General features: G+C 45.9%; 1 protein-coding gene across 1 annotated transcript in view; it reads right to left on the bottom strand.

Moving 5' to 3' along the window:
- LOC133348780 (replication protein A 70 kDa DNA-binding subunit-like) overlaps positions 1-9,157 on the bottom strand; it is a 38,267-nt gene extending 29,110 nt beyond the window's left edge. Inside the window, exons 1-5 of the mRNA XM_061561770.1 lie at positions 8,897-9,157; positions 6,182-6,229; positions 3,130-3,214; positions 2,231-2,339; positions 814-923 (exon numbers count right to left, since the gene is read on the bottom strand). Coding sequence (XP_061417754.1) covers positions 814-923; positions 2,231-2,339; positions 3,130-3,214; positions 6,182-6,229; positions 8,897-8,950 — 406 coding nt within the window. The 5' untranslated portion in view covers positions 8,951-9,157. The remainder of the gene's footprint in view (positions 1-813; positions 924-2,230; positions 2,340-3,129; positions 3,215-6,181; positions 6,230-8,896) is intronic.
- Between the last annotated feature and the right edge of the window lie 3,579 nt (positions 9,158-12,736).

The raw sequence follows: 12,736 nt of genomic DNA, 5'->3' as shown, positions 1-12,736 counted from the left end.
TACAGCTGTAAATCTACAAGAGGAATGTAACCTTTTCCACCATCGTTTGTAACTATTGCCATCATTTTTTTCTACATTATGCTGTTGGATTGTCCAAGTTATTGTACCAGTGAGTCTATATATGAGTGAGTATGTATGAGGAAGTCTGGATATTAGTGAGTCTGTGTACAAGTGAGTCGGAGTATGAGTGAGTCTGAGCACTAGTGAGTAGGCAATTAAATGTTATTTCTGGGACACTATTTTTCCCAGGGATGTCCTTAACTCCGCGACTGGGGTAGCAATCAATCCGAAATCAGTGCTACTCCACGATGTCGAAACGCAGCGAGGACGACTGCGCTGAGAACGCTCGTACGCACCATAGTGGTGCATCGTGTACAGCTCGTCGAGATGAATCGATTGCCGCATCGCCGACCATCAACAGACAAAAACCGACTGCGTCACGGACATGATGCGAGAGCTGGGGTACTATGGTACCCCGGGGTACCACCATAAGGTTCATGTGTACGAATCTGTACATGTATGAGTGTGTATGATCAAGTCTGTGTACAAATGAGGTTCAATTGTTTATTTTATCTACGTAACTGCCTCTGTAATGTTCCACCCAACGCCAACCCCAACTTGGGCTGGACACCTGTGAACAAAAGCTTCACAGCTCATCGACCTCTCCCAGCCGCAACCAACTCTGTGTCTACAATCAATAGAAAGTCAAACTTGGGCAGAGGTAAACCGACAGACTGCTCCCGGTCACGGCAACGTGCAAAGTCACCATCACCAGTGGCACGAGGCTGCGGGGAGCGCGGATTTCTGCGTCACCTTGCTGCGCCTTGCCGCCTCCGTCCGTGTAGGGCTGGGCGTTCCCGATCTTCCCGCCCACCTCCTCGGCCGACATCACGACGTCCATCTCCATAACGACGACCACTCTCCTGCGGGGGAATCGCGGTGGCAACACCACCGGCGACGACGTCAAGAAGCGTCCCACCCACCCTCTGCACCACGCTCCTGATCGTCGCCCCCCCCTACGCGAGTAGGGAAGTGGAGCCCAGTGACCTTTTGCCAGTCCCTATCCCGATGCAGTTCTAAAACGGGTATATTAATACATGTGTAGTGTATGTCGACTAAGGTGCACACACACCGTTGTAGGAGGCAACGCGTTTATTAGACAATTCACTGTACACCGGGTTCTGTTGCTAAGTGTGGCTAACTTGGTCTAGGCTGCTCACGATGTGCGCGCCTGTTAACTCTCTTGATCCCCGAACGATCCCCGAATCCCCCACGCGCTCCCCCTTAATCCATTGGCCCCGGTCCCGCACATTGCTCTATCAAAGACGGCACCCCCACTTCCGGCCACGTGTCCTTAACTCCTCCAATCAAGACACCGCTTCAGGTCACGTGCCCTTGACTCCTCCAGAGAGGAAGCAAGTCAGTCTGGTAGTCAACATGGGTGGGCAGAATCCTCACTGTACGTAGCAACTGGTTAGCACGGTTGGCTACGTACGGTGAAAAAGAAATTCAACATACATACACATGCATGGTAGTTTTGTGTCACACTAAGACCCATATCTATCACACAGAGTCCCTGCCATAAAACATCTGGCAGTTCACCAGCATTGGTTCAAAGAAGCCGGACTGCTTGCGAGAACCGAATGTCGAAGAGTTTGCTTGTTTTCAATCAATGTTGCAGACATTATACATTCTCAGAAGGCCATGCAGCTGATAGAATTACTCTTTGGTTCTTTCGGTAAAGTCACGTAGAAATAATTTATTTATTTTATACATAATAGAGTACGACGTTTCGATTGCAACACAAGCAACCGTCATCATGTAGAACTAAATTTGAGAGAGAGACAAAACACAGACACGGACACACACAGACAGACGCACAAGCAGAGAGAGACAACACAGACACACAGAGAGACACACAACATAGACACATTAATTTCATTTCTTTCTACGTGACTTACCGAAAGAACCAAAGAGTAATTCCTGCAGTCACGAAAGCTTGAAATCAAGTTTGAGCTGATAGAATGTTTAAAAAAGTTTTTTTTGTTTTGTTCACACTGGAATAATCGTCACCAGTTATCGTGACTCCGCGTTACAGATGGGACAGAGACGGACCGGTTGGCACTGACGCACACAAACCCTCGTCTTTTTGGAAAGCGTCGAAAAAGGTCACGGGGTCGTCATCGTGGCGCACGCAGTCGAGTGAGCGAGTGAGCAAGCGGCCACTCGCCTGCCATCCTTCATGTCGTTGAGGATGAACTTGTTCAGTCGGCACAGCGTGTGGGTCTTCACCTTGCCCTGCACCACCAGCGGGTTCAGCTGTGTCGCCAACATGACGGCTGTAGTCAGGCACAAAAAGCGGGGGGGGGGGGGGGGGGTACCGTGGTTGAGATGCAGCACAACTCACAACACAGGGGTATGTATGTATGGTCAAACAACCTCCTATGAACAGCACAGCGTGGGCATGCCCTCATCCAAGCTGTGGATTGACACAGAGCTGTGGACGTGTACATTTCCTTGACGGAGAATGTTGTTGTCGGTGGGTGTGTGTTATGGGCCTGCCGTGGTGCTGGCCACCCACCCTCCTCGTATGCTGTGCCGGCCTTCATAGGTGTTACTCGCTAACAGCACTTGCCCCAACAGTCTGTTCAGACTATGCGGGGGATATTTGTGTTTGTTTTGTGATGGGTGTGTGGTGGGCGGTGCATGACGGACGTGTGTGTGATGGGTGTGTGTGAGTGATGTCTGTGATGGGTGTGTACTGGCTGTGTGCGTGATGGGTGTGTACTGGCTGTGTGTGATGGGTGTTGTACCCTGTTGTGTGTGCATGAGGACTCTGTGTGATGGGTGTTTGTGATGGCCGTGCGCGATGGGTGTGTAAAAGTGATATATGTGAAGGGTGTGTACTGGCTGTGTGCATGATGGGTGTGTTATGGGTGTTTGCGTGACGGCCGTGCGTGATGGGTGTGTGCAAGTGATGTGTACCAAGTGATGTGTGCAACGTCTGTGATGGATGTGTTTGATATGTGTCATGTGTGTGATGGGTGTGTGTAATACTTGTGATGGATGTGTACTGGCTGTGCGTGACAGTCGTTCGTGATGTGTGTACTCTTTGACGTGGTTACGCACACGAGTGGGAGTGGACCCCGTCGCTGATGAGCACGCGATAGCGCTCAACAGTGTTGCCCTGCGTGTTGGGCACCGGCTTGAGAGCCTGCAACCCACATCGCCACAGCAGTCACGCAGTAGCGTCATCGGTCATGCTCAATCCACTGCTGAAAGAAGGCCTTCCCCAAGCCTTCGTCACCTCTCACAATGGAACGATGCAACAATCCTGCCAGCACCTTCACATGAGTCGATCTGGTCACGGAATGCACTCCAACAATTTCAGTGCCTTGTGTGCGTTATTTGTTTCAATAATATGCAGTTCACTGCGCGTGGATTTTGAACGTGGAGTAAGCAAATTTAATTAACATCGGTTATTACATTTTGTGTGTAAGAATGTTTTTTTTCAAATTCGTGTATATCCTGCAAAGTAGATTTATTTCGCTGGAGCGTCAGACAATGATTGCTACGCCAAAAATAAACGTGGCATAGCTGGTGACGGTTCGATCTCCCAGAGATTTAATAATCGGTCACAATCCAAGCTTGCGATCCGGGGTCGCAATCTGGGGTCACGATCCAACTCAAGAATCGATTAACGACTTTGTTTTATCATCTCTTTTGTATTGTTTTATTTGTATTGCTTCTGTGAACAGTTTAGTTCGAGCAATTGCAACATGAGCACAGATTTCATCTAAATTGTGATTGTAATTATTACTGACTTTTATCGAAGCGTGATCTCCATTCTATCTATACTTCAAGTGTAGTCATTGTTACTAATTATTCTAGGATTTTTCTATTTCAATCGGATTCCATCTAAACACCCAAACTTTGCCCATTGCGGGAATTACATTCCTGAACATAGCAGTAATCGGAAATTCCGTGATCTGCAAACTCAAAGGCAGATGGGGAAAAATGTGGTTTGGGTCACGGTTCATAATACGACACCCACCCCTCCTTTTGTTTCATGTTACGCTACATTACCCCAAACATGAAACAGTATTTTTTATGTCAAATATTATTATTTCGATTGTGTTAAATATAACTCGTACAGCATGTTTTATGAAGCATACAGGGCATCTCGTGTCAACCGTGGATGGTCAAGCCACACAGGGGCGCAATCGGTGATCTATATATCTCTATTTGGCGCGAAAGTTCAAATCTGTGATGGGAAAATTGAGTGTTCTGTGAGTGTAAATATTACTATTACTGGCTTTCATGGAAGTATAGTTGTAATTATTATTGGCTTTTACTGCATTTTAATTGGAGTTTATCTATACTTCTGAGTAGTTTTTTAATGTATGACACTTTGGGATATTTCGATAAGGCACTTTATATAATTAAGATTTTTTAAAACAAATCTCTAAATTATTTTCATTGCTCGGTGCGATGCAATTTCAGTACCAGCAGGATTCCCAAAATTCCACAACTGACAGGAAATTCACAAAAAAATATTTGTGGATCGCTTGCGGAAGTGGAGAATTCCTCCTGTAATCTGCCACACACCACATCGGTGCTAGTTTTCCTTTGTCGGATTATGGCATGAATCTGCGCAATGGTGCTCCGTGGATTTCAGGATTTGCGATGCGATCTCCAATCACCACAGATTTTATTACACTTTCATTGAACTTGCCGTGTGTCTGTTTATATTCTTTATAATCTTTGACGCTTAATATCTTCGGATCTACAAATTCTAACAAGCTGAAATGTTATACACAGACTCGCATCGCGTGACAATTCAAGATTTCATTAAAAAACGGTCCAAGTCCTACTGATCCTGCGCTATTCGGGTTTTTTACTTAATTTAAATCAATAATCCTCGTTCCTTTTACCCCCCCCCCCTTTTTAAAATCTCGAATGGTCGCCCCCAGCTACGAGGGCAATCGTCTCGTCCTATCAGAGTGGCTGTTGGGGAGCCTCTGACCCAATGAAAGGAGCGCTTACATCGCCACTCGTCATGGCGCCGTAGCGGCCGCTGTTGTACCCTCTTAATGCGAGACCACCAATTACAATAATTACTATTCTTGACTTAAAGCTTTCGTGACTGCAGGAATTCAAATTATTTGGGTCTTTCGGTAAAGTCACGTAGATAGGTTCAAAGAAAATAATAGTTTCTTGTTCTTTGTTATTTTCTCTGAATCCTATCTACGTGACTTTACCGAAAGACCCAAATAATATTACTACTATTGCTAAAAAGATTATATAGTTTAAATCTTAATAGTATTATCGTTTGCTTTGCCACACCCATTGTGACACGCATAGGGACATGGTAATATGCTGAATGTGAGCGAGCAGGTGAGAGCCGTGATCAGGTTTTACAATGAAATGCCGGAATCTTCTCCCTATTTTTATTAACATTTCTAATTAAAATAGTTGATATAAATTACCTAAAATAAAGTGCTAAATCTGTGCATGTTGAATACGGTCTCGCGATATGCAGTTGTCCATATGCGTGCATTGTTATAGCGTTGCAGTGTCTTACCGTCTTTTATACTGTACGGTACTTAATGATCACAAATACTACAATGAAATGCATTATACGTATCGTGTTGTTCAAAATTTAATTTCATGACTTTGCAATCGACATGACCGTTATTCTAATTGTAATAGCCGTGATGCGTGCTGTCAACCTTTCATTACGTAGGCTGTTGTTATGTAGCAATGCGCATGCTTTCATTTATTGTATGGACAAGGGTTAACATAGGCAAAAGCCATCATTTCCATCTCTACAGGGTCATAAAAAAGTAGGTAAAAAGCAAGCTTTTCAATGCCCACTTTTATTTGCACTCTAAAGTACAAAATACATTATTTTGACCCCATAATTAATCACATTTGATGTGCACAAAAAAAGTGGGGTGGCTTTAAAAAAAATTAAACATATCGAAAGGACGCCAACCACTTGTATTCAGCACATCAAATGTGATTGATTCTGGGGTAAAAATAATGTATTTTGTACTTTAGAGTGCATATAAAAGTGTGTCCAATGAAAAGATTGATTTTTACCAGAATGTTTTGGAGTCCTGCTGTCGTAGGAGCGTAACATGCAACTGTTGTTGTGGTTGATCTGTTTGGCACTTACCAGAACCTGCACCACCGGCCTAATGGGGTTTTTCCCTTCCACGATTTGCTGAAAAAAACAAAGAAATGCACAACAACGCAGTCCAACCGTGACCACACAATTGCATTAGCATCGTTGCAAATATAAAGTTCCCCAGTTTTAGCCTTAACAGACTGTTAGGGCAAGTGCTGTTCGTGAGCACCTCTAAGAGAAACACGAGGTGGGTGGCCAGCATTTTACTGGGCCGCCCTTGTCCCCCTAGTGGCGATGTTTAGACATCGCACCAAGTACTCATTTGAAGCAGCGTCGATCTAGGGGAGGCCCAGAGTAGGTTCAGATATTCGTCACCAATGTTGGCCATGAGTGGAAATCAAACTCATGTCACCAGCTCCGTCGTGCAGCGAGGTAGCCACCACACTACCGCTACACACACACACAACAGACCTCCACTCAAGTGGTACAGCTATTGAAGTTTGTGCAGGCAGTAAAATTGCACCAAACCCAGGTGCCAGGCTAAGAGAAGGAAGAAGATGGGGGGGGGGGGGGGGAACTGGACACTCTATTAGTCTATTGGGTGCAACGAGCCAATGGTGGAAATTTCACACTCTCATGGCAGGAGAGTAGTCTATTCATTGGGAGTATTTCAGGCTGTAGTGCTGCACCAGGGCACGTTGATAATGGAGTGTGGTTGGCATGCGTGGTTGTATCGTGTTTTTTTTTACTTACACCGATTTTTTTGCAGTGTATATTGTTGGCAAGGGCAGAGCAGGAGTGTTGCAAACTGCCCTGTGACCTCAGCCATATGAGTTCGATTCCCGGCCACGTCTAACATCAGTGGCGGGTGGATACCTGAAAGTGCTCTACCTAAGGGCGCTTCCCTATAAACCCCGACCCGAAATGACCAACGTGGTGAAGTATGGTCATATGATAATGGCGCCAATTTAACTCGAGATCACTCTGCCAACTCGCGTGAAATATGGTCAAACAAAGACCCCCGTATACCCTTTAACATACTGTTGGGCAAGTGCTGTTAGCGAGTAGTAGCACCTATGAAGGTCGGCAAGGTACACAATGGGGGTGGCCAGCACCACGCCCGACCGCCTTTGTCTCCCCAGTGGCGATGTTTACACACCCCACCAGGTCCTCATTTGAGGCTGAGTGGACCTACGGGATAATCGTCACTGGTGTTGTTGGCCGCGAGCGGGAATCGAACTCGGGTGGCGGGGTTCGTAGCGTAGCTAACCGACTTCACTACCGCTCCCCCCCCGAAACGACTTGGCGAGGCTCTCTCATCATCCAGCAGTGGATCGCTTCGGGGATTTAGCAATACGCGCCACAGGCCACGCGGCCTGCACAGGGCCTCGTGTGTTCGCTCAACTCCGCCTCAACACCCCGAACAATCAGCAACAGCGTCGATCTGCGCAATACGTTATCGCTCTTGTCGTAAGACCGATGATTACAAAAATGTTTCCGTTGTTTATAATTAGCGGCGTGAACACAGAAAAGGGTTTCGCGAGTTCGTTTTCGCGCCTTCGCTGGGCCGCGATGCTGAAACGTCACTCGGGGTTCTCCCCTCCTCCCCCCCTCTCTCATCCAGCAGTGGATCGACACACAGGGATGTGACAGGGATGTGCAGCATGCCGCGGTCTGTACATCTCTCTCCACTGCTGGATGAAGGCCCACATAAGTCAGATACAAACACTGGGTTCTGTTTAACCGTTCTATAGACTGTACTGTTTGTGTAACTTTACGCTTAGTTTTAGACGAATAATCATTTACGGACCTCTGTAAATCCCCTGCTGGATGAAGGCTTCCCCAAGCAATGTCGGTCATGGATGGGGGTTTAACCATACTTCATCGCACTGTCAGTACGGATTGATATTGGGAGGGGGTGCAGTACCGGTTCAGACAATAATCGCTGATTTGTGCGTGTTAGAATGGACGAATGTGTAAGTTGTGTACGATAAACGCGCACGTGATGTGTACTTAGCATGTGATTTGGGACCTAATCAGCCGGAATGAGCCCGATCCCAACAGATTAGAGAGAAGCTCAGCAGTTGTGTGCCTGGCTCAGTGCTTGGAAGCTGCGGCCGGCTGCTTGCTACGGGGGGCTACGCGGTGCAGCAGTCGAGGGAGCAGTACAGCGAAGCTAATTGTCGGACTGTACTTCTATGCTCCCACAAAGCAAGCACAGGGAACCAACCACACGAACGGGGGTAGGACTATGATCCAGCCGCAGACTGACAAAGGTGATGTGTATAGATATGTACACGTACACGTGTGTGCAGTGTATTGTGCATTAATATCTATTAACATGTGGATTTAACATTGTAGTCGTGCTTTTTTTTACTGGCGTATTAGTGCGTGTGCTAGAACAGCAGTCTACACGCGTGTACAAGTGTTTACATATGCGTACACGTTGTAGCACGTGTCGCAGCAGTAATTGTAGAGTAGTCGTGCCGTCGAGGCCGAAGCCGTTTTTGCCACCCATATTGATATCAATACAACTCGTCACGGTGCTATGAAAAAGATCCATTGCCCGGAACGTCACCTTTAATATTTATTTTGCCTGTTTAAGGCAGTAATCGACCGACGCGTTGAGTATTTATCATTTACAACTTTACTTTCGATATTGTACAATTGTGCTTTTGCACATCTTGCCAAACGTAGTGCGTCAACCGAGCAGCGGTGCCAGCGATAGCAGCCGAAGAGTCTCTCCCCCCTCCCCAGTCTCACCGCCACGGCCCCGTCCGTGATCCCGAACTTCGTGTAGCCGCCGTGGCCGATCATTGTTCACTTTGTTGCACCAACGTCTCCGTCGAACGCCTCTGCTGCGACACCCCCTTCCTCCTCGTCGTCTCCTCTGTCCCGCAGCTTATTACTCCTCCACTCTTTTTGTTGCTGAACGCGAAACTCCGCGAATCGACGACCGCTTTCCCGCCACCAGACGCCACCAGACACCTCCCGCCAAATCCCCGCGCCACGTGACAGGAGGTGACGTAGGTTCCCCGGCAATCAACCAATCGCCGCGCGGCATCACGCTGCGTCGTCCACACCCCCCGCCCCCAAGTCACGTTGACCAATGAGAGAGTTAGATGGGCAGTGACGTCACGCGCATGTGTTAAACGCGCCGCCATTTTACCTAGGGGAGATAAAAACGTGTTGCGATTGTGTCGTCAAAACGTAATCGAGGATATTTGTGATGGGAAAAAAGGGCCGATGCCCGAAACGTCGCCAGTTATTCATTGTTTTACATAAATATTTTAATGGCATTGTTATTGACTAATGGGGTGTTTGTTTATTTTGTGCTTGTGCGCCACTGCCATCGCAGAATCGGCATCAACGTTATTTGTATGAAGGGATGGATTGCGTCCGAGTGGACGTCCATCGAGGAGACGGAGCGATTAAAGTCCCGTGTGCTGGTGCTGAATGGATTATTAATATCGCAGGATCTGGAGAGGTAGCGGCTTGGAGATGAAGTGGACTGAACATGGCTGATGATGAATATTGAATTCAGTGTGATTTAAACAAATATATTAAAATGTATGAAATCATGGTCATACAACACAGTATGATATCGTATATAGACGGTCGTATGTGATACACTGTACGTTTAATTTTCTAGAAGGGCTAGAGAGCTGAAATGTAAAAATATAGCCCGGTCAATGATTATCAGATCAATCGGGAAGTCTAGACGTTATGATTTGTGTGCTTCAGCAATAGGGGCACCCATACTTGTTCTGTGACGTCTTGCGCGTCATCTCTGGTGACGTCATCGCGTTTGAACCAGCAACCGCTCTGAGTTGTCATATCAATGTACTAATAAACTCCTTAAAAAATACTTTTTTTTAAACCAACGGTTTTATTTTAAAGTGCACTAAAAAATAAAAAATAATTTATTTTCAGCCGTCACTAGCTGATCAGAATATCTTTGGACATTTTAACTAAAAAATAAAACCGTGGGGCGCTCCTTTAATATTTTTTATGCATAATGAGTTGCTTTAGAATTTTTTTGTTTGATAAAAGTTTCTTTGTGTGATACAATGTATGTCTAAATTATTTTAAATCATTAGTAGTAGAAGGGAAAATGTTGATAATGATGTAATTTAAGTTTGCCATGAAGTGTAGAACATTTACAAATGTTTTGAGTATAACGCAGTGGGCTCGCACGATATTGTTTTTTTCCGAGACCAACGTACTCTGCAAACTTTCGGGCTACCATCAAATGAAGCCATCCAGATATAAAAACACAGACACAATTTCAACCGAGAAGATGGGCACAAACTGAGCAATCATTGGAAGGACGTTATTAACCAGTTTAGGTCACTACTGGCTGTGATGTTCCCTTCCTACCTGCCGATGTTATATTCGACATTCACGAACACAACCACAGTTCTCGTTTCCTCCATGTGGCGGTGGCTCTTGCCGAGCTCTCTCCGATTTTACATTTACATGCAAATTTCTCACATTGACATGCTAATCTCTCACAATATAATGGCCACCCCCACAGCTTCGTCATCGTGGGTATGGCTCAGGTCTCCGATCTTACATTTACATGCAAATTTCATCTCTAGCCCCGCCCATTTACCCTTGGGCTACACCCATCTCAAACCTTTATAACATCCTGCCTTAGCAGCTGTCCCGCCATATATTTTTCCAGCCTCAGCAACTCTCCCGCTATATTTATTTCAGCTGATAACGATTGCTTGTGTTGCGATCGAAACGTCCTGATATTGTTATCTATATATATAAAATCGCAAATCTGTCTGTCTGTCTGTGTGTGTGTCTGTGTGTGTGTCTGTCTGTCTGTGTGTCGCCGGACCATACGCAGCTTCATTGGACGAAATGTGAGGGATTTGCGAGACGCGATTGGTCCGTTTGGTTTTCCACGGCGGTTGCCCCTGGCAACGGGTAGCGACACATTCGCTGCAGGGTGGACGCCATTTTTTATTCCCGTTAAAAATAGGCGCACGCATTAACACGCGACTCTGAGGTAAATTCATCAAAGTTTCACGTCCTCTTCACTCCCCCCCCCACCATAATGTGTGCAATTACTATTATAGGGTCGCTAGATAATAAAATTATAGCGATTAGACAGTATTATTGTAGCGCGGGGGGGGGGGGGGGACGCCACCCGTACCCAGCCTCAGCCGGGTGGGCAATTTAGGCGAGGCGGAGGCTCTGCACGGTACTAGGCCTCGACACCCACCACGCGACTCTGAGGTAAATTCATCAAAGTTTCACGTCCTCTTCACTCCCCCCCCCCACCACAATGTGTGCAATTGCTATTATAGGCTCGGTAGATAATAAAATTATAGCGATTAGACAGTATTATTGTAGCGCGGGGGGGGGGAGGGGGGAACGGCACCCGTACCCAGCCTCAGCCGGGTGGGCAATTTAGGCGAGGCCGGAGGCTCTGCACGGTACTAGGCCTCGACACCCCACCCATGCCAAGCGACGACTTTGTGGTATAAACTCGATATACCCAGCGTTGCCCGGGGGGAAAATACATTTACAATCTTCTGAAACTTTCAAACATTACATACCAATGAAAAAACAACTGTGTAATTACTTTTAAACCCCACGCGCCAAGAATCGATTCTTTAAATGTTGACTGTACAAATAGTCATTAAGCTGGGTGAGCGTACTGACAGTCTATAATGTAGACTGTAGCCTGGTTATTAAATTGGGTGAGTGTACTGGCAGTCTATAATGTAGACTGTAGCCTGGTTATTAAGCTGGGTGAGCGTACTGCCAGTCTATAATGTAGACTGTCGCCTGCTTATTAAGCTGGGTGGGTGTACTGGCAGTCTATAATGTAGACTGTAGCCTGGTTATTAAGTAAAGTTAGTCAATTTGTAACACGTAGGCTTTTGCGACCATTATTCATAAACAACGTTATTGGGTTTAGATCGCCTTATTTATTAATGTGTTGTAACCCTCCACCACCCGACACGGCCAATGAGTAAAAAAGTGTCACGTTCATAAAAGACTAATAGTTCACTGCTTTAGCCCACCGGTGTGTTCAAGCGTGAAACCACAACAATTACCATTTCCGATGAAAAAACAACTGTGTCATTACTTTTAAACACGACGCGCCAAGAATCCATTCTTTAAATGTTGACTCTACAAATAGTCATTAAGCTGGGTGAGCGTACTGGCAGTCTATAATGTAGACTGTAGCCTGGTTATTAAGCTGGGTGGGTGTACTGGCAGTCTATAATGTAGACTGTAGCCTGGTTATTAAGTAAAGTTAGTCAATTTGTAACACGTAGGCTTTCGCGACCATTATTCATAAACAACTTTATTGGGTTTAGATCGCCTTATTTATTAATGTGTTCTAACCCTCCACCACCCGACATGACCAATCAGTAAAAAGTGTCACGTTCATAAAAGACTAATAGTTCACTGCTTTAGCCCACCGGTGTGTTCAAGCGTTAAACCACAATAATTACCATTTCTGATGAAAAAACAACTGTGTAATTACTTTTAAACCGGACGCGCCAAGAATCGATTCTTTAAATGTTGACTGTACAAATAGTCATTAAGCTGGGTGAGCGTACTGGCAGTCTATAA

The sequence above is a fragment of the Lethenteron reissneri genome, chromosome 28 (genome assembly GCF_015708825.2).
Source record: "Lethenteron reissneri isolate LAM-NWPU_2019-01 chromosome 28, ASM1570882v1, whole genome shotgun sequence".
In the NCBI taxonomy this organism is placed as follows: Eukaryota; Metazoa; Chordata; class Hyperoartia; order Petromyzontiformes; family Petromyzontidae; genus Lethenteron; species Lethenteron reissneri.
The sequence above is the reverse complement of the archived record's forward strand: the minus strand, read 5'-3'. Positions and strand labels throughout refer to the sequence as shown.